Raw genomic sequence first — 22,240 nt, 5'->3', positions numbered from 1 at the left:
GCTTACACAAATTTGGAGCAAGTTGGCTCACTTGACTTTGGTGGACTCACGTCATGTCTAGCTGAGTTTACGTCACGTCTGGTTGGCGTGTCATGTCAAAATGTGATGGGAAATTTTGTAGAAATAGGCTCACACAAATTTAGCAAGCCTGGCTTATGTCACGTCTAGGTCATGTCTAGTGGGCTCACGTCTGATGGCATCATGCTTAGCTAGGCTCACGTGGGTTTGGATAAAATAAGCTCATATGGGTCCAGTGAGGTAGGTCCAGTGAGGTAGGTTATAAGTGAGGCCCCATGCCTAAGATGGCATTGGTGAGTAGCAATTATTGAGTAATAATTGGGCCTTAATGCTTAATAATTGACAAGGACAAGAATTTTCCTTGGAATTAGGCATTGGTACAAATTTTATGACAAAAAAATATTTTTGAGACATGGGTAGGTGTGACCTTACAAATCTTCAAGGCGGTTTTAATCGCTCGGTATAGTATTAGGTACAACTACCACTAGGTTCACATCACATCCCAAACCATGCTTACATCACATCTTGCTGGGCTCACATAGTATCTGATTTTTGAATTGCTATGGGCTCATGTTCCCAACCCGAGAGCTATTCAGGCTTGGTTTTTCATCCAACCTGAGAGCTATTCAGGCTTGGTTTTTCATAGCCTCTTGGACTTGTATAGGGGCGATTAATGTTTTTAGTCCTAATTAAGGAGTTCATGTACGTGATTGAATGTTTAATGGTTGCTTTTGCTGGTGAAATCAATTCCCAGGGTGTGACGAGAGCAGTGTACGAGGGCTCCTGATTTGCGAGTCTTGTTCATCTTCTAGCTCTACACATCCCCCCTTGCTCCTCTAGTAAATGCGGATGCAACAATTAAATGCTACCATGAAGTGCTTGACATTACATTTTTTACTCTACATGCAACTATAAGTAAGAGGGCCTACCTCTCTAGAAGGATGGATAGAGGGGGGAAGTAAACTTTGAGGTCAACGAATGAGAGGGCCACAAGTGGCACTCGTTAAGTATATTTCAAAAAACGCGTAGGTGTAGTGCCAACTTGAACTCAAAGCCGATCTGCATTAGCTCTAACCTTTGAAGTTCCAGAAAGTAGTTTTTTTTGAGAGAGAGAGAGAGAGAAAGAGAGAGAGATGGACATCCTTGCAGTCCGGCACACCACTTATGCGAAACGCGACGAGCAGCTCTTCAAGCAGTGGTTCGACTATGCAGATTCAGGTATGCCCTAGTTTCTCTTCTACTCTGTTGCAATGGCCCCTCAGAAGCCTAGGTTTTTTCCTGTAATCTCAAGAATTTGAAGCCATGGCTTTCCTAGACACACAGAAAATCCGCCTACGTTTTCCTGCGTTGGCTCGCCCAGCTGCTTCATACCAGATCTGGACTGTTGAATCGAAGGTTTGCTGGCAATGGATGATCTCTTACTTCCTGGAGCCTCATCTGTAATAAGCATTTGCGTTGATCAAGCAACAAAGTGTCAACCAATTCTGTCTTGCAGAAATGGCTTTTTTCTTGATTGGGATAAATGGTCTTCACCACTGAATGTCTGTCTGTATGCATGCATGCATTCATACACTTGTGTGTATGTGTATGCATGAATGCGTGTGTATGTACATATAGGTACGTGTATGTGCATGTAATAGCATTGATTTAAGGAACAGCTTTTCTGATTGGGTGAATGAATGGTCTTTACCATTCTATGTATGTGCATGTATGCACATGTAGGTATGTGCATGTGCTATTAATCACACTTATCAATTTAAGTGGCAGAGATTTTAAATCTGGGAGGGTTACTGTTTTTTTTTTCCTCCATGCAGAAGGGCGTAGCTGCCAGGGGTGGCAGTTTATGTATTTGGTCTTATCATAGCTGGGGGACACTCTCATTGCCCATATGTCTTGTTGTCATAAGCCATCTGCTCCACAAACCTGCTCTTGGTGCAAGAAAGCTTAGTGTTTTCCACTCTCATAAACAGCCCCATCTTTTTTCTGACCGGTTCTCAGCATGCTTCCTTCAGTCTGCTGTTGATGTAGTCAGTCCTTTACTTATAATTGTGGATTCAGACTGTTTATGTGCATTTTTGATGATTATGTATAAGCATAATATGATTGATTTTGCAGAGCAACAATAGTGTATTGTATTCAATGTATGGCCCGGTTCCCTTCCTGCTTCAAAAAAAATAAAAATCATTTATCATTCACATTTCTTGTCCCTGCTCCTATGTGATTTAGTGACAAACCTTTTTAATGGCATTTTTCATTGTCTTGATATAGATGGTGATGGAAGGATAACAGGTACAGATGCAGTCAACTTCTTTTCTCTTTCAAAGCTTTCAAGGCCAGACCTCAAGCAGGTATCTCATGCAACAACTTTTTAAAATCCTATGGTTTTGACATGCATTCATTTTATTCAAGGGCTTGCAATTAACCATCACTATGTTTGTAAAGTATGTTCTTTGGGAGGGGGGCGGAGGTTACTGCTGCTATACTATCTGCAGTGATGCAAGGCTTTCCTAAAGTCCGTACTTCCTGCTTTAAAAGGCCTCTGACTGTGACTTTCTGAAGGAATCATATCATATCATATGAGAGTGGTGTATGACCTTGCATCTAATAGGCTTGAAAATATATGCCCTTGCATATCTTGAGCTTGCAAATGGTAGCCATATGGTGATGACGTGTCATTCCCATTTTCTCTCTGGTTCCTGTTCCCGTTCCAGAACAGACCCCCGTTCCATCTGTCCGTTCCCGTTCCATGTGACTATGTCTCAACGTCTCCATCAATATCTCATTAGGCTGATCTTGAAGTTATGGGTGTGGCTGGTTAATATTTTTTTTGCCATGTCAGTGGATTGGTGTTATAGTCTTCCCTTTTCGTCTGTTGCCATGATACCCTAGTTTTGTGCATGTGTTACACTTGCTACAACAGCTGGACTTAATCAAGTAGTCAATCTCATTGTGCCCTCACTTTTTGAGAGTTATGTGGTGCTTCCATTTGAAAAATGGTCTTAATTTTTTTTTCAATTTCTAACAATGAAATGAACTCACTGCAGGTCTGGGCAGTGGCAGATTCCAAACGCCAAGGATTTCTCGGATTTCAGGAGTTTATCACGGCAATGCAGGTTAAAATCCATACTTACTAGGTTGTCAAAGTTGACCTTTCAGAAGCTTGCGCTTGCTTGTAGCTTTTTTTGACCCAAGATAGCATGTGCCATAAAGGAACCTTTTTCTATTGCAGATCATCTCTCTTGCACAAACTGGCAACCCAATATCCAGTGACATGCTTAAGGACTCTGGTATCATGGGATAATTTGCATTAATCTGCTTCCTAATTTGGCTTTAAACGTGGTTATTACCATATTTGAAGGTCTTAAAGCCCCGTTTATAGAAGTTGCAAGTTGTTCAGTGCAACCTACAGACCTGCTAATCTACACAAATTATTGTTATCATTATTATTTTCAGATTTAGAAAACATCAGTCCTCCAGTGATGGAAGGGTTGGACGAGTTATTGGCTGTATGTAAACGCATTTTTCCAATACATTTTTGATAAAAGCATTTGTTTTTCTGTCAAGTCAAAGATTTCTTGTGATAACTTTCACTCTTATGTGGTCCAGAAAAGCCAGCTACAACCAGCAGCAGAAGTTTTTGTGAATGGTGCGTTCTCACTTGTCTGGTCTGTTACTGTTTTGGTGTGTGCTTTTAAAAGTATTGTACTCTATAGAGGATGGCTTCACAAACTGGTCTTGTCCGGGCCCATGGCCTTGTTGGATGGCTGATTTAGGTTGCTGTCAGCCCGGACACAATCTTGGCTCTTTGTATGTGCACTTTTTGTCAGAAAGAGTATGGCCAGATGGGTCTTGTGAAGGCAGCCTAACTTGGTTGTGGATTGTTTCAGGAACCTCACCACAACTGCAATCAACGACGGCTCAGTGGTTCTCTCAGAAAACAACTAAGAAGGTCAGCTATTTTTAATCTCCAAAAACTGTGTACTTTACACCCATGCTTTAACTTTTTATTTTGGGTGTGGATATATATTATTTGGCTATAGTGTATCCAGGGAGTGTAGGTGCGGGCTGGTATCAAACCATGGGAGGGAACCCCTTTACCACAATCCCGTGGGCTTTAGGTTTAAGCATTAGCCAGACTAAAAAACATTAACAGCTTACTTTTTTTCATGCAGATACCAATGTCACATGTGACATCTGTTATTGATGGTCTCAAAAAGCTCTATGTCGAAAAGCTTAAACCATTGGAAGTCACCTATCTATTTAATGACTTTGTTTCATCCCCTCTTGTAAGTTTGGTTAATGCTGCCTCTACCATTTTTGGTGTTTTTGCCTTAAGAGTGTTGGTTGCATGCTTTGTGGGGCAGTCTAATATTGGGTTTTGTTTTATTTTGGGGTAGGTGACAAACTTCTTCAATCTTGCTTGAGTGCCTTCTGTGCCATTGCCTTCTAAATGCTCAATCGATTGTAAACAATCTAACACATCTGTGGTGGAGGATTTAATATAAACAAGCAATTAAATCCCACGAGCAACGTTCAAATCAATTCCCTAAGATGAAATGGAACAAAAAAATGGACACATGAGAGCAAGACAAAGCAAGGAAAAAGAGTGTGGAGCTCAAGTCCGTGCACCTCTCTTCTCTCCAGCTTCTCCCAGAGCTTCCGCATGTGACATTGGTATTAGACCTTCAGGTTGGTTTTGAGATATTGTTGCTGGCCATGTCCCACTCCATCGCGCATGGATGAAACCATTGCCCCTATCTTGATCTTTTGGTGGTGTGGTGACTAGGCAACATTGTATCAGGTTCTAGAATGCTAAACACTAATGGTGTCCTAGATGAAGGTGCACAGTCCAAGGAGAGTAACACAAGACATGGAAGAAGTTCCCAAGAGGTTGGTTGGTGTGTTCCACAAGACCCAAGGGGAATGGTAGTCTTGTGAGTCGGATGCCACTTGGGGCATACTAGGAAAGGCTTTCAAGCAACAGTTATAAGGGAGGATGATCCTCCAAGGGGTGGAGTGAGAGTGCTAGACTCAATACTCAGCAAAAGAAGACCAAAGAAAGTGTTTAGGGACAGGGCAAGAAGGCAAGGGGACAAAGTGGAACAAATACATTGATCTTCATCTAATTTGGAGTGGAGTTAGAGATAGGGAAGGGTTTCCAGAGTGGAAGTGCTGCGAAGAACAGAAGGATAACAAGTGTGAGAATTCATGAAGAGACAAGGGGATGGTGACAATCATCCAAGGCCAAGGTTGGAATCCTGTCATCAAGATTAGTAGGAGGGGATGCCATGTGCACACATTTACATTGCTAACTATGCAAGGCTGGAGGGAGCAGAACAGACTGTTTAGGGTTTAGACCAGCACCCAGGAACCAAAGGCGTCATCGGGAGTTCTGTTGGCTGTAGTTTAGGACCACACATGTGGAGACAACAGCATTTAATGCTGTTATTGCAGGTCGGTAGCTGGCCGACTAGTTGATGGGCTGGCCAACTAGTGATTTTGGTGCTATTTAAGCAAACCCAAGACATAGATTGAGATTGATTCATTCCTCTAGGGTTTGGATTAGTAGGATAGGACTCTTTTGAGTCAAGATCACCTTTTCTAGGGTAGCCAATGGCTTGCCAGAATTGTACACCTTTTTGTACTATATTAATATACTAAAACGTGGCTATTTTTCTCTCTTCTCTCCATCTTTTGCTTGTGTTTTGCATGAACATGTTCTAGAAAGGTGTTTATGGGTGAAAGAAGACTCCCAAAGCTTCTGCATGTAACATCCCATACCACCAGAGCCTCACTTATATAGTGCTTATTGCTGCAATAAATATGAACCTTAGCCACTAGATTCCACGTGCTTTCTCTAATCCCAGGGCTCCCCTAACCTTGTTGGATTAGTCCCTAACCTCAAGGGTTAGTGCTAGGTACATAACATTCCTCCCCACTTAGAACATTTCCACTCTTGGAAATAAATGAAGGAGAATCTAGCTACTTGCATGAACTTTCTGTGAATTCAGGTGTATACATGTCTATCGAATCCACATAGCCACCTATCAAGGAACCAACTCAAATGAAGCTGTTGTTCCTTCACATATGACCGTGGAAACAAAACAAAAACAGAACCTTCTCAGGTCCTTGAAGAACATAAACCATCCTTCAACACTCCAACCCCTCATGGACTTGGAAACATAAAATCGCCGAGACAAATATCTACCAACTATAATGTCATGTGCATGATATGTACATGCTAATTCTTGAGCTAACCCGTGAAGGATAGCAAGATAAATAGAGTCATTAGGGCTTGAACAGGGTATTGGATGACAACAGAAGGGCATCCCGTGGATGCAAGATCAGGTCGGTACGTTGATCAGAGTGTTACAGATGAGGTCGGCTGCAAACACAATATTATGTGAATTTTCTGTTGGTCGACAGCAGTAGTCGGCCAGCATAAATGGTTGTCCCAAGTATTTGTAAAAGGTTCAACCATGCATTCATTTAGGCATTTAGTCCTATAGGGGCTGAGTTAGTAGACTAGGACTTCTAGGAGTTCTAGGACTTCTAGGGCTTGCCAATACTTGTACTACCTTTTTGTACATTATGAATATACAACCGTTTGGCCCTCCTAGCTCTATTTCACATGATTGAACCCTTGCTTGGACACCAGACAGGTGGAAGAAGGCATGGGGACATGGACCATAAGGTTTACTCAAGAAAAAGCACCAGTCTTGGTCAAAAAGCAAGAAAAAGCAAAAAGTCAAATTGAGTTGACCGTGATCGAGGGATATTATTGGCAAGAAGAGACTGAGACGAATGAAAAAGCTAAAAGCTGACTTTCCAAAAAGCAAAAGTTAAAGAACTTTGACAAAAGTTGAGTAATATTTTATTATTAAAAAGCAACAGGGAAAAGCATAGAGTAAAAAGACCAAAAGCAAAGTAAAAGAAGAAAACAAAGCAAAAGCATTGCTTTTTGCAAAAAGCAAGGCCTCCTACAAGTATAAAAGAAGCATGAACCCCTCTCTTGTTCATGGATCAAGGCTTAGGGATTTTCAGCATCAATGCCATTGCCACCCACTGCGGGACCGCTTGTGCTTGTCTCTAGCGTTTGTGTGTTGCCATCTGGCTACTTGCCTGACCGCCAGCTGCTGCCAACAACACCTCCAACTCCTGGCCAGCACCGCTGTCAGACCTGCTTCTGGCCATCATCATTGCTGCCGCCTATCCTGCTGCTGCCTGTACAAAGCACTGCAGCCTGAACCAATGTGTGCTGCTGTCGTGCCATATACCTGCAGTCAGCGCCGCCTATAGCCAATGCTTCCTATTGCTCTGCAGCGCTCAGTTCCACTTACGCCAGCCTCTGTCGCTGCTATCTACTGTACCCTAGCCGCCAACAGAACGACCTGCGCAGCTGCCTTCAGAATCAGTGTAGCCTGCAGCCTTCCTTGCGCCTATGGCAGTGTGCACACCTACATAGGTTGGTCGCATGTTTGTACAAGTTTCCAGACATCATCGTTGATTTTATGGGCTGCCCAGGTGCTGAAAACAGGGAATATAAGGTATATAAGAAAAGCAACGAGGTTTTCACATGCTTTTATGGTGCTTTCCATCCCAGAACTTATATAGGGGTTGCCCGCTATCGGAGAAGTGGATTTAGAGATGTTTTGGACAGTTTGGTCATGGAAAGTAGGTTGCTTTTGTGGACCAAGGGTGTTTTCTTACAGTTCGTGGTCTCATCCTAGCTTGCAACACATTCGAAGGTTGGTTCTACAGGAGGATCTGGGTCGAGATTACTCTAGGAGATTGCTCGTGTGGCTTGACATCTAGTAGAGTTGCCATCATTTCGTCCGCCCCAGATTGTCATGTGCATGAAAATGCCATGGACATTCTCTGGTGCTAGTCCAGAAGGGGCAGCCAGAAAAAGATCAGAAGAAGACCAGAGTTAGGAGCAAGCTACAATTTGGAGCCAGTGTGGGACTTGGAGAAGGACTTGGATCCTTGTCGGCTGTACTAGAGCAGAGCAGGAGCTGTCGGCTGAGACAAAAGGGGCTGTCGGCTGAATCAGAACCAAGGCGGCTACAGGCACATCACTTTTGTAGAAGATATATCTAGTCGGCTGGCCGACCAGCAGGTCGGCCAGCACTCCATGAAGTCCAAGAAGCCTATAAATAGGCAGTTTGCTCATTATTGTAAGCATTCTCTCCCTTATGGAGTGGATCAAGTACTAGGACAGATTTTGGTGTGTTACACCTTTTTAGCAAGGTAGCTATAGACTGAGTACCTTTTTGTACCATATGAATATACTGAATTTTCAGCTCTCTCTCTCTCTCTCTCTCTCTCTTTCTCTCTCTCTCTCTACTCTCCCTTATGTCTGCGTTTTGCATCAGCATGTTTCTCAGTGATGTTTAGGGCTGAAAGAAGACTCCCAGAGCTTCTGCGTGTTACATTGGTATCAGAGCATCAGGCTCAGCAAAGCTAAACACTGATTCAGTCCCATATGATGGTGTACATGTCCAAGGTACAGAAAAGTACACGTCTCTCTTCTCTATCTTCTGTATGCATTTTGCATCAAGCTTGTTCTAGGATGATGTTTAGGGCTGAACGAAGACTCCCAGAGCTTCCACATGTGACATTGGTATTAGAGCATCAGGCTTAGCAAGGCTAAACATTGATTCAGTCCCAGATGAAGGTGCACAACACAAGACATGGAAGAAGTTCCTAGGAGGTTCGTTAGTGGTGTTCCACAAGACCCAAGGGGAATGGTAGTCTTGTGAGTCGGGTGCCACTTGGGGCACACCAGGAAAGGCTTTCAGGCTATGGTTCCAAGGGAGGATGATCCTCCAAGGGGTGGAGTGAGAGTGCCAGACTCAATACTCAATAAAAGAAAGACTAGAGACTGTTCAGGGACAAGATGGAACAGATGCATAGATCTTCATCAGAGTTGGAGTGGATTTGGAGATCGGGCATGGTTTTTATTGAAAAAGTTTGCGTGGAAGGGAAGGATGACAGGTTTGGGAATCCAGGGATCGACAATAGTATGATGACAGTCATTCAAGAATAGAATTTGGAGTCCTGTCATCAAGTTTAGCAGAGGGGGATGTCATGTGCAAGACATGTGCATGCTAATCCTAGAGCTATTTCCTTGAAGGGAAACAAGATTAAGAACCAGATAAGTAGTTTTTGACTTGACTCTGGAGCTATAGCAGCTAAGGCATGGGTAGGAAGGCGGTGGGACTACCTAGGAGGCCGTCGGCCAATGTGCATGAGGAGAGATCTCTGTCGGTTGTAGCAAGTCGGGGACTTTGTGTAGGGGACCTGGCCGACAGCAGGTTGGCCAGTCCATCAAGGCCTTCAAGGTCTATAAATAGGCAAGGCTTGGCTCCTAGTTGTTCATTTAGTCCACTAGGGGGATGAGTCATAGATTAGCACTAGATTAGGTGTTTCCACCTTTTGATGGGGCAACCATGGGCTAGCCAAGACATGTACTTCCTTTTTGTACTATAGAATATATTGAATACTTAGCTCTCTCTCTCTATCTCTCTCTTCTCTATCTTTTGAATGCATTTTGCATCAAGCTTGTTCTAGGATGGTGTTTAGGGCTGAAAGAAGACTCCTAGAGCTTTTGCACGTGACATTTTCATTGAGGGAGGTTTTGTTGGGAAAAACAATGTAAAAGGAGTTTTGTATAAAACGTGACACCTCAGTGGACACTTGGCACCTCAGCTTGACATGTAGCATATGTGGTGGCAGCCTATGGCCACACCTTGTAAGGGGGATCTCTCCTATTTAAAGGACCATCATTATAATATAAATATACTTGCAAAGATGTAGTCTCTCGTGCATCTTGCTCTTTAGTTTAGGTTTACCTTGTTTATGCGTCCTATATTTGCCTCCAGCCATGGCCCAATTCCTTGCTCCAACATTCATGTGGTTGCATTAAGACCATAGAACTCTATTTGCAAAGAAACTTTGGAGTTCTTTGCTTGAGTCCCAAAAAGCTCGTCCAACTTTTCATAGGCTTCTTTGGAGGTAGGGAGATCTATAGCATGGTGTATGAAATTATTAGAGAGGCCAAGGGCTATGAGGCCAAAGGATTTTTGATCCCTAAGCTTCCATGCTTTTTGAGTTGCATCTTCAGCCTATGGCCTAACCTTAGTGGACACTGGGCACCTCATCTTGACATGTAGCATATGTGGTGGTAGCCTATGGTCACACCTTATAAGGGGGGTCTCTCCTATTTTAAGGGCCATCATCATAATATAAATATACTTGCAAAGATGTAGTCTCTCGTGCATCCTACTCTTTAGTTTAGGTTTACCTTGTTATGCTTCCTGTACTTGCCTCTGGCCATGGCCCAATCTCTTGCTTCAACATTGATGTGGTTGCATTAAGACCATAGGACTTTATTTGCAAAGGTTCTTTGCTTGAGTCCCAAAAAACTTGTCCAGCTTTTCATAGGCTTCTTTGGAGATAGGGAGATCCGCAACATGGTGTATGAAATTATCGAAGAAGCCAAGGGCTATGAGGCCAAAGGCTCTTTGATCACTAAGCTTCCATGCTTTCTAAGTTGCATCTTCAATCTGGGGCATCTTCTCTTCTCCTTCAATGAAAGCCATAATCCCTACCTCATGAGACTAAATTTTAGTTCAGTTTGCTAGGTATGGAAACTTCCCCATTGAACTTGTCAATGAACATGTGGATAGCCATGATATGCTATGAATTTTGGAAGGTCTTAGCAAAGGAGAGTTTCCAATGGCAGTGTCTAATCCCTTACAGACAGTGCCCCCGAAAAATTAGGGTTTCTAAAAATTAGGGCTTTCACAAATTAGTGTTTCCAAACAAGGGTGTAAATGATGCTGTAGCATGCTATAGCAACACTTTGATGATCGATTTGTATCCTCATTTTTGAAAAATTGATGGAAGTAGTTAGGGTTAAATTGCTGTGATTAAGCATGATTTTGCAAAAAATTAAAAAGCCCCAAATTGATTTTACTTTCTGTGTAATGGTAGCTTTCAGATTTGTTGCTGAAGTAGCTCTTGAAGATGTGATGTGAGCTTGCCTGGCAAGCTGTTGCAAGGAGATACTATTACTCGCTTGTTGATGAGCCTTTGTGGTTATTTTGCTGCTGCAAATCTTAGTGAGCAGCAGTATGTTGTGCCTTGGAGAGAAGTCTATGCCTCCTTGCGTATGTGCAAGTGCTGTTGAATAATCTGCACTTGTGAGAGTTGGTGTGTGAGCTGAGTGCAGTACGCACAGAGAGGAGGCTCACAGTCCGCTGCAGGGCAGGGGCGGGCATGGCTGGGCGAAGTTCTTCTCGGCTTCTACAGCCTGCAACGTGGGGGTAGTGTGTGCACAGCGGTTGGTTTGGCTTTTCCAGCTGTGGGGGCGAGCAGCTCAAGCATCGTGTGTTCTGTGGAGGAAGCGGCAACAGAATGTGGGTGGAGACCATGGATGCCGATGCTTTGATTCCAACTGTTGGATTATGGCCTAGGGTTAGCTGCCTAGTGCACAAGCTACGGTGGCTTGTACTGAAACATGGCTATGGCATTGGAGCAGAGAGAGAGAGAGAGAGAGAGAGAGAGAGAGAGAGAGAGAGAGAGAGAGAGAGAATGCACAAATTAAGAGATAGATTTGCACGACTCAAATGACGTCACTTATGTTGTATTTCTTCAATCAAGTACAATGTTTTTATAGGCTTAGAGCCTCTCCTATATGATGTCACCTCATAGTTTCTGTAAAGCAAACACACACACAAATCAACACATAGAAGAGGCCTGCAATTTCACCTCCTAACCATATCTCTATCTAGAGCACCCCCGAGCTTGAGGCACACTATCCAAGTGTGGCTAAAACTTTACCTAGGCAGTCCTCCCTGTGGTGGGGGACACAACTAATGAGCACATCACTCACTCATATAGGTTTGGGTTTGATAAAGCACACGTATTAATGAATAGGTCCTTTCACACTAGCCCACGCTGTAAGCGATCCATAAGTCCCTCATTACCTTTAGTGTCCCATAGGTTGCCAGCCATATTATGATCTTCAGGGTCATAATGACCTGTGAGGCGACTGCAACTTCTGTGGAAGACTGTGGACATATGCTACATGGCTGCTTGGAGCACCTTTTTTTTCCCTCCCCCCCCATTCCCCGGCCTTGGGCCCAAGATCCTCCTGTAGTTATCATTTTTATCCGCCCGTAGGCGATGCCGGCAAGGATGCATGGTGTGGAGTTTTGAATCTAGGACCTCCTGGTCCTGGCTATCACCTCATTGGCTGCTTGGAGCGCCTTTAGGGCAGCTCCTGGTCTATGCAAGAACAATAGGCAGCTTTTCAGTGCATGGAGTCCTGGACTCTTTTGTGTCAGGAAGCAAGGATGGGGCATTACAAGCCTCTATTGTGGCTTTTCCACCCACCTCCTCATGTATAAGCCACGGAGGGATTCCTCTCCTCTTCTAGTTTGTTTTAAAGAGGGTTCATATCTTTACTCTCAGATGTTTTTGCTGATGGAAGGACATTTCTCAGAAAGAAAAAGGGTTGCAAGTCCTTAAGCTTTATTTTCATTCTCAGCCTTTAGTTTTGGCTGTCTTGTAGAGACCTTTTGCTCTTAGAAGTAATATAGTTTGCAGTAGTTTAGGTATCTGTATGTGCATATTGCTTCAAGTATTCTGTTACTACATCCGTGTTGTTCACTTGCACTTAGACAAACCTCACGTATATGTGCACAAAACTGGCTGCTTTAAGCCAATGAGGTGATAGCTCAAGTGGTGAAGGAGTTTGCCTAAGACCAAGAGGTCCTGGGTTCAAAACCCCCTTTGGTGATTCCTCGGCAACATTGCCTATGGGCAGATAATAAGCGCCTACGTGCGGTGAAAAATTAGTAACTATGGGAGGATCTTGGGCCTAAGGCCAGTCAGAAGAAAAAAAACTCACTGCTTTAAACTAACTCTCCAGTAGTCAACTATGACCAAGTTAATGTTTATGTTACTTCAAGCACGTCCACCAGCTGCAGAGCGAACTGTGTTAAATTTAGTATTGACTTATAAGATGTTAACCATACCCCATTCTGGTGGAAAGGCTATTAATAATTACACTGATGTATGGCACTATTGGGGTCATTGGTAACAGAGAGCTTGGCACATTTCTGATGACAAGCTCATTCATATTTTTTTAAATTGGGACTTTTCTTGTTGAAAAGTTGATGGCGTGTAAGACTGTTGGCATTGGTCTGCATGCAGATAGCTTAAAGTGTTTTCCTTTGTTGTCCTTTCTAGTAATGCTCCACATCTATGTGATTGCCTAACAGACTGAAAGTGAATTTGATGCTAAGCCCATGATCATGCTACTTGGCCAATACTCTACTGGGAAAACCACCTTCATTAAGCATCTGCTGAAAGGGAACTACCCAGGTGAGCTTGAGAAGAAAACTCTAAAGGCTCTCTCTCTCTCTCTCTCTCTCTCTCTCTCTCTCTCTCAGTTTTTAATAAGTTGGACTGTTGAGGACATTTTGCAAACATATTGAACGCTTACAAGCTTATGGGTTGTCTTTCAGGGGCTCATATCGGACCAGAACCTACAACTGACCGCTTTGTTGTTGTCATGGTGCGTTCTATGCTTTTCTGATGCCATAGTGTTGGAATATTGTTCGACCTAACAGAGGTCTCAAAGCAAAGCTCTCCAAATTTGATCCTTCTCTGGGCAGGTGATCTTGTTTCATAGCCTTTTTTTAAATTCTTTTGTGCAGGGAGGCACAGACAATCGAAGTGTGCCAGGGAATACCATTGCTGTACAGGCTGATATGCCCTTTAGTGGGCTAACAAAGTTTGGAACAGCTTTCCTGTCAAAATTTGAATGCTCACAGATGCCACACCCTGTAAGCGTTTCCCGCTGTATGCATGAGTTATTTACCATGCAAGACAACCCTTCATTGTCACGGTGGCTGACACTTTTTTTTCTTTTCCTTTTGTCTTGGTGCTTGGTTAGCTCTTGGAACACGTCACCTTTGTGGACACACCTGGGGTGCTTTCTGGGGAAAAGCAACGGACGCAGCGCAGCTATGACTTTACTGGAGTTACCGAATGGTTTGCTTCTAAGTGCGATCTTATCTTGCTCTTATTTGACCCACATAAGCTGGATATCAGTGATGAATTCAAACGGGTCATTGGCTCCCTACGTGGGCATGATGATAAAATAAGAGTTGTCTTGAATAAGGCGGATCAAGTCGACACTCAACAGGTATGGTGGTTACCTGTTTCTATGTTCTCAAAGTGGCTTTCTTCCTCACAGAACCTCACTCTCCTGAACATTGTCCTTTACCTCCCATACTGTTGCCTGACTGCTGCTGCAGTTGATGAGAGTGTATGGGGCGCTCATGTGGTCTCTTGGCAAAGTCCTGAACACTCCTGAAGTGATGCGTGTGTATATTGGGTCAGGAAACCCTCTGAATCCATTTTATATTATAGTTTTTTGTTGGTATAAATTATAGGCATGAATTTCAACCAACCAAATGAATGATCAGAAGGCTGTTTTTGAGGTGCATTTGTGTTTTGGGCAGATCATTCAATGATAAACCCATAAACGAACGGGCTGTAGGTCCCATTGGCAAGGAGCTCTTTGAGAGGGAGCAAGAAGACCTGTTAGCAGACCTGAAGGACATACCTAGGAAAGCTTGTGATCGACGGGTAAGGTTTTGGCCTTCCTTGCTTGTTATGTCCAACTACTTGCTATTGGTACAGCTGGAGACACTCCTCTTCCTGACTTTTGCAGATAAATGAGTTTGTTAAGCGGGCACGAGCAGCAAAAATCCATGCGTATCTGATCAGCCATTTGAAGAAGGAAATGCCTGCTATGATGGGCAAAATGAAGACACAGCAGCGTCTTGTTGACAACTTGGAAGAAGAGTTTGCAAAGGTGTGCACTCCTTTGTTCTTCTCATGTCTTGAGGTACAACTTAAAAATTATTTACTGATCAGTGACTCTCTGTGTGACCATGTGAAGGTCCAAAGGGAGCATCATCTACCAGCAGGAGATTTCCCTAACGTTGAACACTTTCGGGAGGTTCTTTCTGGCTACAATTTTGACAAGTTTGACAAGCTGAAACCCAAGATGATTCAGGCTGTTGATGATATGCTTGGCTATGATATCCCAAATCTCTTGAAGAAGTTTCGCAACCCATATGAATGAGAAGCATGGTTTTGTGCATCCTTGTCCATATGGTCAGGAGCTGATGCACTCAGCTTTAGCTATATGTGATGTTTTCTATTTTACTGTGATGGCAATGGCTGCTGGAACCTTACGTGAATTGGCTCGGTAGGGCAAGCTTTGCCTTGTCTTATACTTGGTTCACCTTGGGTGTATACTTGTTCACTTTTTCCTTTGACATAGCACTTGTATGGTGTGTGCCATATAAGCTGGAGGATCTCCGCAGATCTTGGGGCTACGGTTTTACTGTGAACAAGCAAGGTGCACTTCAAGCTTTACATGGCATGAGTAAGCTTTGCCATGTGGGTGCAGAGAGTGCTGAATCAATGCTTATGGCTTCCTTTCTGTTGGGTTCTTGACAGCCTAGTGACCTTCATAAAGCATACTCAGATTTTCAAACTCAGCATCTTATCGGCTATTCAAATGTATAGTAGTATTCAAGCACTAGAGCATCACAGACACTCAGTATTATATACTTAGGGTCGGGGCATGGATTAAGGTGCTGACTTTTCATTATTGCTTTATGGTTTACTATGCACCATGGACTACATAATATATTTTGTTACTACATAGTCCATGGACTCAGCCCTGTATTTCATATGAACGTTGACAGTTGAAATGATGGTATTGCGCATAGCGACCTCGAGATGGGGAGACTACGTTGGTGATTGAAGGCAAGCACAAGAGGGATGATTGCTAGGCCCATGCACGCCTCCTCACAAGCAAGTAGGGTACCTAGAGGAGAAGAGATGCGCACTTATCTGTGAGTACCATCATCAAAATTCAAAAGAAGGTAGCATGCCTGCGTTGGTAGCACATGCCGAGGGGGGAAAGGCGGGGGGGGGGGGGGAAAGGCGTGGGGGCAAGGTGAGACCGAGAGCCGAGGCATAGGGTGGGGGCATGAGCGACATGGAGGAGGAGGAGGCAGCGAACGATGACCGAGAGCAGAGGTGTAGGGTACGATGACCGAGAGCAGGGGCATGAGCGACATGGAGCAGGAGGCACAAGTAACATACCTGGAGGCGGGGAGGGGGGGGAGAGGGCGGGAGTGTGTGGATATGCATGGTGCCCAATGTGCAACTGGGTGTGCGTGATGCACGTGTAGGTGCAAAGGTGTGAACATGTATGTGAATGTGCGTGCACGGGTGGTGTGTATGTGCAGGTGCAAGTGTGTGCATGGGCATGTGCGTGCGTGAAGGTGGGTGCATTTGCAGATGCAAATATAGTGTTTGCATGTGCATGTTTTTAGTTGTTTTTTGATGTTTCTAGTTATGTTTTTGGGTTTTTGTGTTTTTTATCATTCCTTATGAAGGTACTAACTATACACACACTTGAGCGGGGATGCTACATTATTGGCTTTAGGGTTTGTGGCTTACCATGCATGCAGCATGGGTAAGGACAAAGAATCGCTTGCACCATTCATGAGACAAAATCTTGGATGCCATCATCATCAAATTTACTGGTGCGTTTGTTCAAACTTCGGTCTTCCTATTGGTGAGTCGATGTTGTGGATGGCTTATAGGGGTGTTATGGAACTGTGGGGATTTGGGGGGAATTTGTGAGCAAGCACGTTGGGTGGCTCATAAAAAATCGAAACTTTTGGGGGTGTGACTACTTTGCAAGGTCTTGGTGGCTCCAAGGTTTCTTCCGCCTACTGGTGGGTCTAGCACCCATGTCTTGAGGGTGCTGCCTCTGTTGTCCACTCCTACTTAGACTTTGGGGGTCGCACCGGAGGTAGGGCCTTGGGTCTCCACACCCATTTGGGTTTGTTGTTCAAGGGTGAGTTTGTGAAGGTCTGTGGCATGGATTTTTTAAATCTTGGCACCTAGATGTGGGGGTTACCTTTGTAGAATCCTTTTGCTTCTAGTAATTTTATTGGGACCCATTGACTTTTCATGGTGCCCTTTTGATGGTATTGGGGTATTGAGGCCATCGCTTAGATTTTTGTCTTGAAGGGTTACAACGGGGTGCTTGGGACTCAAATTGATAGGAGCCTTGGTCTTCTAGTAGCAGATCTTTGCCAATCGTTGGTCTTTGGGCCAAATGGTGGCTGCCCAATCTTTCCTTGGGCATCGAATCCGCCTTGGCTAGCTAGGATACTCTTGGCTACCCTAGCTAGCTAAGGCTCTTGGGTACCCACTCCTCCTTAGTGCGCTCTCCTAGAGTAGATTAAAGTTAGTGTTTGAGAGAAAAAACTCTGCTTCAAAACAATTAATAGTCATGAATTGAAAATTGTTCACCATGGTACTGGTCGCTTGTGTAGATGGTGTGAGTTGTGTTATATGATGTAACAGCTTACCATGTCACTTCTTCTAGTTGATAGTCACATTTGATAGTTGGTCTAATGAGAACGTCTCCCACCAAGACAAAACATTATGGCTAGCTCGGGTGTCGACCAAGGCTGGCCTTCCTCCTAGATGGTCTTCTTGGGGAAACTCAAACTCAAGGTGAGTGGGTTCTATGGGTGTTTTTGTTTCGGCCACATCGTGGAGATCAGTTACATGTACAGAGATCTGTATGCTTGAGAGTCTACAATCTCTTGGGGTCTTCTTTATCGACTGCCTTGAGCCGTGCCCTTCGTTTTTAGTTGTTAGCCCTTGTGCTTCCATTTCTCTCTCCTTGCTTGTTGCATCTATGTGTGCTGCTACATTGATCTCTTCATTGTGGAGATCAATGTAGCAACACACACATGATTGTAGCAAGCAAGAAGAAAAAGATAGAAGCACAACACTCAAAGTAGATTGATAAGAATGAGTGAAGTACAAGTGAAGTGACATGATAAGGTCCCTAGTTTGATAGTAGTTGCATTTTTCTTTCTTCTTAGGCTTATCATCCCTTTTTAGTATCCTTACGAGAAGATTGGACTGATTCTTGCCTTTGGCTTATAGCCACTTTGAGAAAAGGCTTTTACCTTTTGATTGGCAGCAAGTGTCTAATCTTCCACATGTATACTAGTTCGGTTTTGTTGAGATTGCTTTCCTTACAAGAGCACTGTAACCAACTCATCAAAAGTAAGGGCATTAGGATTACTCTTCATCATGAACCGAAATGTAGATGCAAAACCTTGGTATAAATCTGATAGAGTTGTGAAAACCATAGATACCAAAGAACTATCCGGATAGGTCTCATCTAGTTGCTCCCTGAGATCTTTAATTCTTATGAGAAAGTCATCCATTAAATCTCTCATTTATATACTTGGACTGTAACTGCTTGCGTAAGTTGGCTACTTGTGTCTCGTGACACCTAGCAAGCGTATCCCAAGCATGCTTTGTAGTTATACATGAGCGAATATAAGGAATAATGCTGCTTTTTACTAAAAGTGCCACGAATATGAGGAATACTGCTCCTTTTTACTAAAAGTGCCACTAATGCATATGCCTATGCTTCCTTGCTATCATACCATTTGGCTTGTTCTGCCTTGGGAGGTGCAGAGGTGGATGCCACAGTTACATCTATATATCACCATCGAAAGTACTTGTACTATTATTGAAACATGAATCTTAGCACATGATCATCATTGCACCATCGCTCAATCCACCATCCACATGACCAGGCTTTAAATTTGGCACCCGTACGGGAGCCTTTCACAATTTCAAGTGCCAAATGGCACCTCCGTTTTCTGGTAAAAGTGCCAACGTGGCACTTTGAAAAAACAAGGGAAGTGCCCAATGGCACCTAGCCTTAGGGGTCTAAGTGACCAGGGGTATATATCCTATATAATATATATAATATAGTAAATATATTTAATATAGTACACAATACATAATAAATATGGAAAGTCTTCAATAATTTATGATGCCTTTAAAAATTCTCTTGCTATAATGTATTTTGTGTGATGAGAAGACGTCTATTGAATTGTGAAAGCTTAATGCACTTACAAAACTAATATGTTTTCATTACTCAAAGTAAAGTGGTTTGTTATTAAAAGAGGCACTCAAAGTTTTAGCCAAAGGTGACATTTTGGCACCCATGGTTGATGGCAAAAGTGCCACTAGATTTTCTATGGCACCTAGACTTAGGTGCCAAATTTAAAGCCTGCACATGACACCTCAATGGGTATCCTCGTATAGTGTGACATCTCAATCGATACCCTCACACATTGCAATCCATACGATATCTCAATTGGTATCCTCGTATAGTGTGACACCTCAATTGGTATCCTCGGATAGTGCAACACTTCAATCGGCTTTCTCGCACATGTTAGTACCTATACTCAGACATAATCCACACTAGTTAAACAGAAAAGAAATTGATTATTCAAAGATTCATTAACATCTCACTCATCTCTCATTTTATAAATAAGTAAGAATAGACTTTAGCATGCATACTCTAAATATTCTTCACACTATAGATATTAATTTATAACATCCTAATTAAGAATTTAGTTTTTTAAAAATATTTTCAAGAAAAAAATTTGTATCAAAATTTAAGTTTCAGAGGGGACTGGTCACTTCGTCTCAAAACTTCTATCATGAAAGCAGTAATATGTAAAATTAATTTGGTGGTATGGGACATCAAATTCATTTTATATAGATACACTAAACACATTTATGTCTTCTATCTTTTACTATCTTATGTGTATAAATGCGCCTTTGTGGTATGGGGGACACTTAGACGTGTTTCACATATGTTCATTTGATTGGTATATTGTATATCTGCATTATGTGTTGATCAAGTTTTTCACACCAATCTTGAAGCCATTCTCTCATGGATTTACGTAACTGAGGATAGTTGTTGTAACCCAAGCAAGAGGGAATGTTATGAGAATTCCTCGAGTATTGAGAATTATATTTCTTATTTTATATCGGAGACACTTGTGCATATTGTGCCTGTTGGTACGTGTAATTTGATATTATGGATACCTATTCCTCATGATGGTGTTAGAATTAATTGATGTCTTCAATTGATTAACTAACGTGTATTATGTCTATGAGTATAGGTACTGAGATGTGTGAGGGTATTGAATGAGGTATCACTCTATACGAGGATACGAATTGAGGTGTCGTATGGATTAAGATGTGCGAGCGTATCAACTATATATGAGGGTACCAATTGAGGTGTCGTATCAATGGTGGATTGAGCGGTGGTTTTTCAATTATACAGAAAGGTTTTGGATAAAAAGGTGACATAAATTAAGAGCCTTGATCTAGTCTTAGATCTAATGATCCAAAAAATTCAATAAACCATTGAATCCTTTTAGTCAAAGGTCTCTAGATTCTCTATTCTTTTATCTAAAAGACTCAAGAAAACACATGCTATTACTTTCAAACCTTAAGAATTGTTTGTACACTCCACGATTCAAATTGATAGAGGCTTGCAGCATTTTTAAAACTATTTTCATATTTGAAATAAATTAAATCAAATCTATAAGAGATTTATACCATGGAATTTTGAATTGCTTCAAAATTATGTTTTTGGATTTAAACCTTCAAGATATCCTTATACTTGCCAAAGATCTGATATCACTGAAACATGAATCTTTCTCCAAGTTCAAATATAAATCATATTCTCAATAATAAATAAATTGAATACAGAAAATAATTCTAGTATAGAGAAGGTGAACGTGAACATTTGAAAAATACTTAACCACACAAAACACAAGCATTGGATGCAATCTCTCTCCCGACGTGTGTGGCTCCTTCTCCCACACGCGATTTTTATGTCATATTCATTATTTTAGTCCTTGGAGACAATAATAGCATATTTTACACTTTTAGGCTTTTTCTTTATATATAAATAACCTTGTTAAAAGTTTCTAAGGGTTATACATGACAAAATCCTTGCCCAATGATAAATACTAATGGGCCTTTACACATAAAATAATCTTGTGTACATTTTCACATAAAATCTAGCTACATGATAGGCTATAAATGATTAATAAAATTCTATTACCTGATTAGCACATGATCTTTATCTTCACACCACTGCTCAATCTACCATCTATATGACACCTCAATCGATATCCTCGTACATCTTAATCCATATGACACATCAATCGGTACTCTCGTATCGTGCGACACCTCAATTGGTACCCTCGTACATCTCAGTACCTATACTCATAGATATAATCTACGTTAGTTAAATAATCAATTGAACATATCAATTAATCTCAACATTGTCATGAGGAATAGGTAACTATAATATCAAATTACATGTACCAACATGTATGGTACACACATGCGTCCTCGATATAAAATAAGAAATAGGCAACCATAATGTCAAATTACATGTACCAACGCCATCATGAGAAATAGGCAACTATAATATCAAATTACACGTACCAAAACAGGCACGATACACAAAATAAGAAATATAATTCCCAATACTCAAGAGTGATTCTCATAACAATTATGCTATTGTGTTGATAAGACAGGGTGTGCCTCAATGCCAATAACAACATTCCGAATTCCTATGGTGAGACCAATACATGGTGCATCATATAGAACCACAATCGGTAGTTAGTCTTGTTAAGCTTATCCTTAGGAAAAGCATCCCAAATACATCACTGCCTGCCATTCTGCCTGCAACAAGCAACTAATCCCTAGCACAAAATGAAAATATCCCAACTACCTGCAGTTATTGTTAATGTCCAGTGAATGTAACCAAAATGACCAGTAGATCACTGATGTGACGATGGAAACCTGTGGAATGTATGAAAAATTACAGTGTGAATGATACTTAGCAAGAATGTTGACATATCGAGCTCAACTAATACGACGGACATTGATGACCCGCCTGGGGAGAGAGCTTCCGCACTTATGCCATTGGCCTGGTTGTTGGTGAGATTATGGCCGATATGTCGCTAGTGGATGACAGGCTGCGTAACAACCACTTTGGAGTACTAGAGTTATGGCATAGTAATAGCGACAGATCATGTAGTCGGGTTCACACTATAGACCGGACCATTTTGAATGTTGTTGTTGTAGGAGAGTTCTTTCCCTTTATATGTGTACTCTTTTCTTTAGATATATGGTTGTAGAGAAGAGAAGAAGAAAAAAAAGAATTCAGCCATCCATCCGTCTTGTGTGTCTTGCA

At 42.2% G+C, this 22,240-nt stretch overlaps 1 protein-coding gene across 1 annotated transcript; it reads left to right on the top strand.

Annotated features, from left to right (window-relative positions):
- The first annotated feature begins 1,051 nt into the window (after positions 1 to 1,051).
- Positions 1,052 to 15,777, top strand: LOC147631758 (EH domain-containing protein 1-like). The gene is made up of 16 exons (XM_086808293.1): positions 1,052 to 1,236; positions 2,287 to 2,366; positions 3,063 to 3,131; positions 3,248 to 3,305; positions 3,472 to 3,524; positions 3,625 to 3,664; positions 3,906 to 3,967; positions 4,191 to 4,304; positions 13,311 to 13,413; positions 13,557 to 13,606; positions 13,749 to 13,877; positions 13,988 to 14,239; positions 14,352 to 14,431; positions 14,559 to 14,685; positions 14,771 to 14,914; positions 15,002 to 15,777. Exons 1-16 carry the CDS (start codon positions 1,152 to 1,154, stop codon positions 15,185 to 15,187), a joined length of 1,632 nt encoding a protein of 543 aa, XP_086664419.1. The 5' UTR covers positions 1,052 to 1,151; the 3' UTR covers positions 15,188 to 15,777.
- Positions 15,778 to 22,240: the final 6,463 nt, after the last annotated feature.

This window comes from Cibotium barometz, chromosome 14 (assembly GCF_041138505.1).
Source record: "Cibotium barometz isolate CiBa-2024 chromosome 14, ASM4113850v1, whole genome shotgun sequence".
In the NCBI taxonomy this organism is placed as follows: domain Eukaryota; kingdom Viridiplantae; phylum Streptophyta; class Polypodiopsida; order Cyatheales; family Cibotiaceae; genus Cibotium; species Cibotium barometz.
This window is presented reverse-complemented; position numbering and strand designations above follow the sequence as displayed.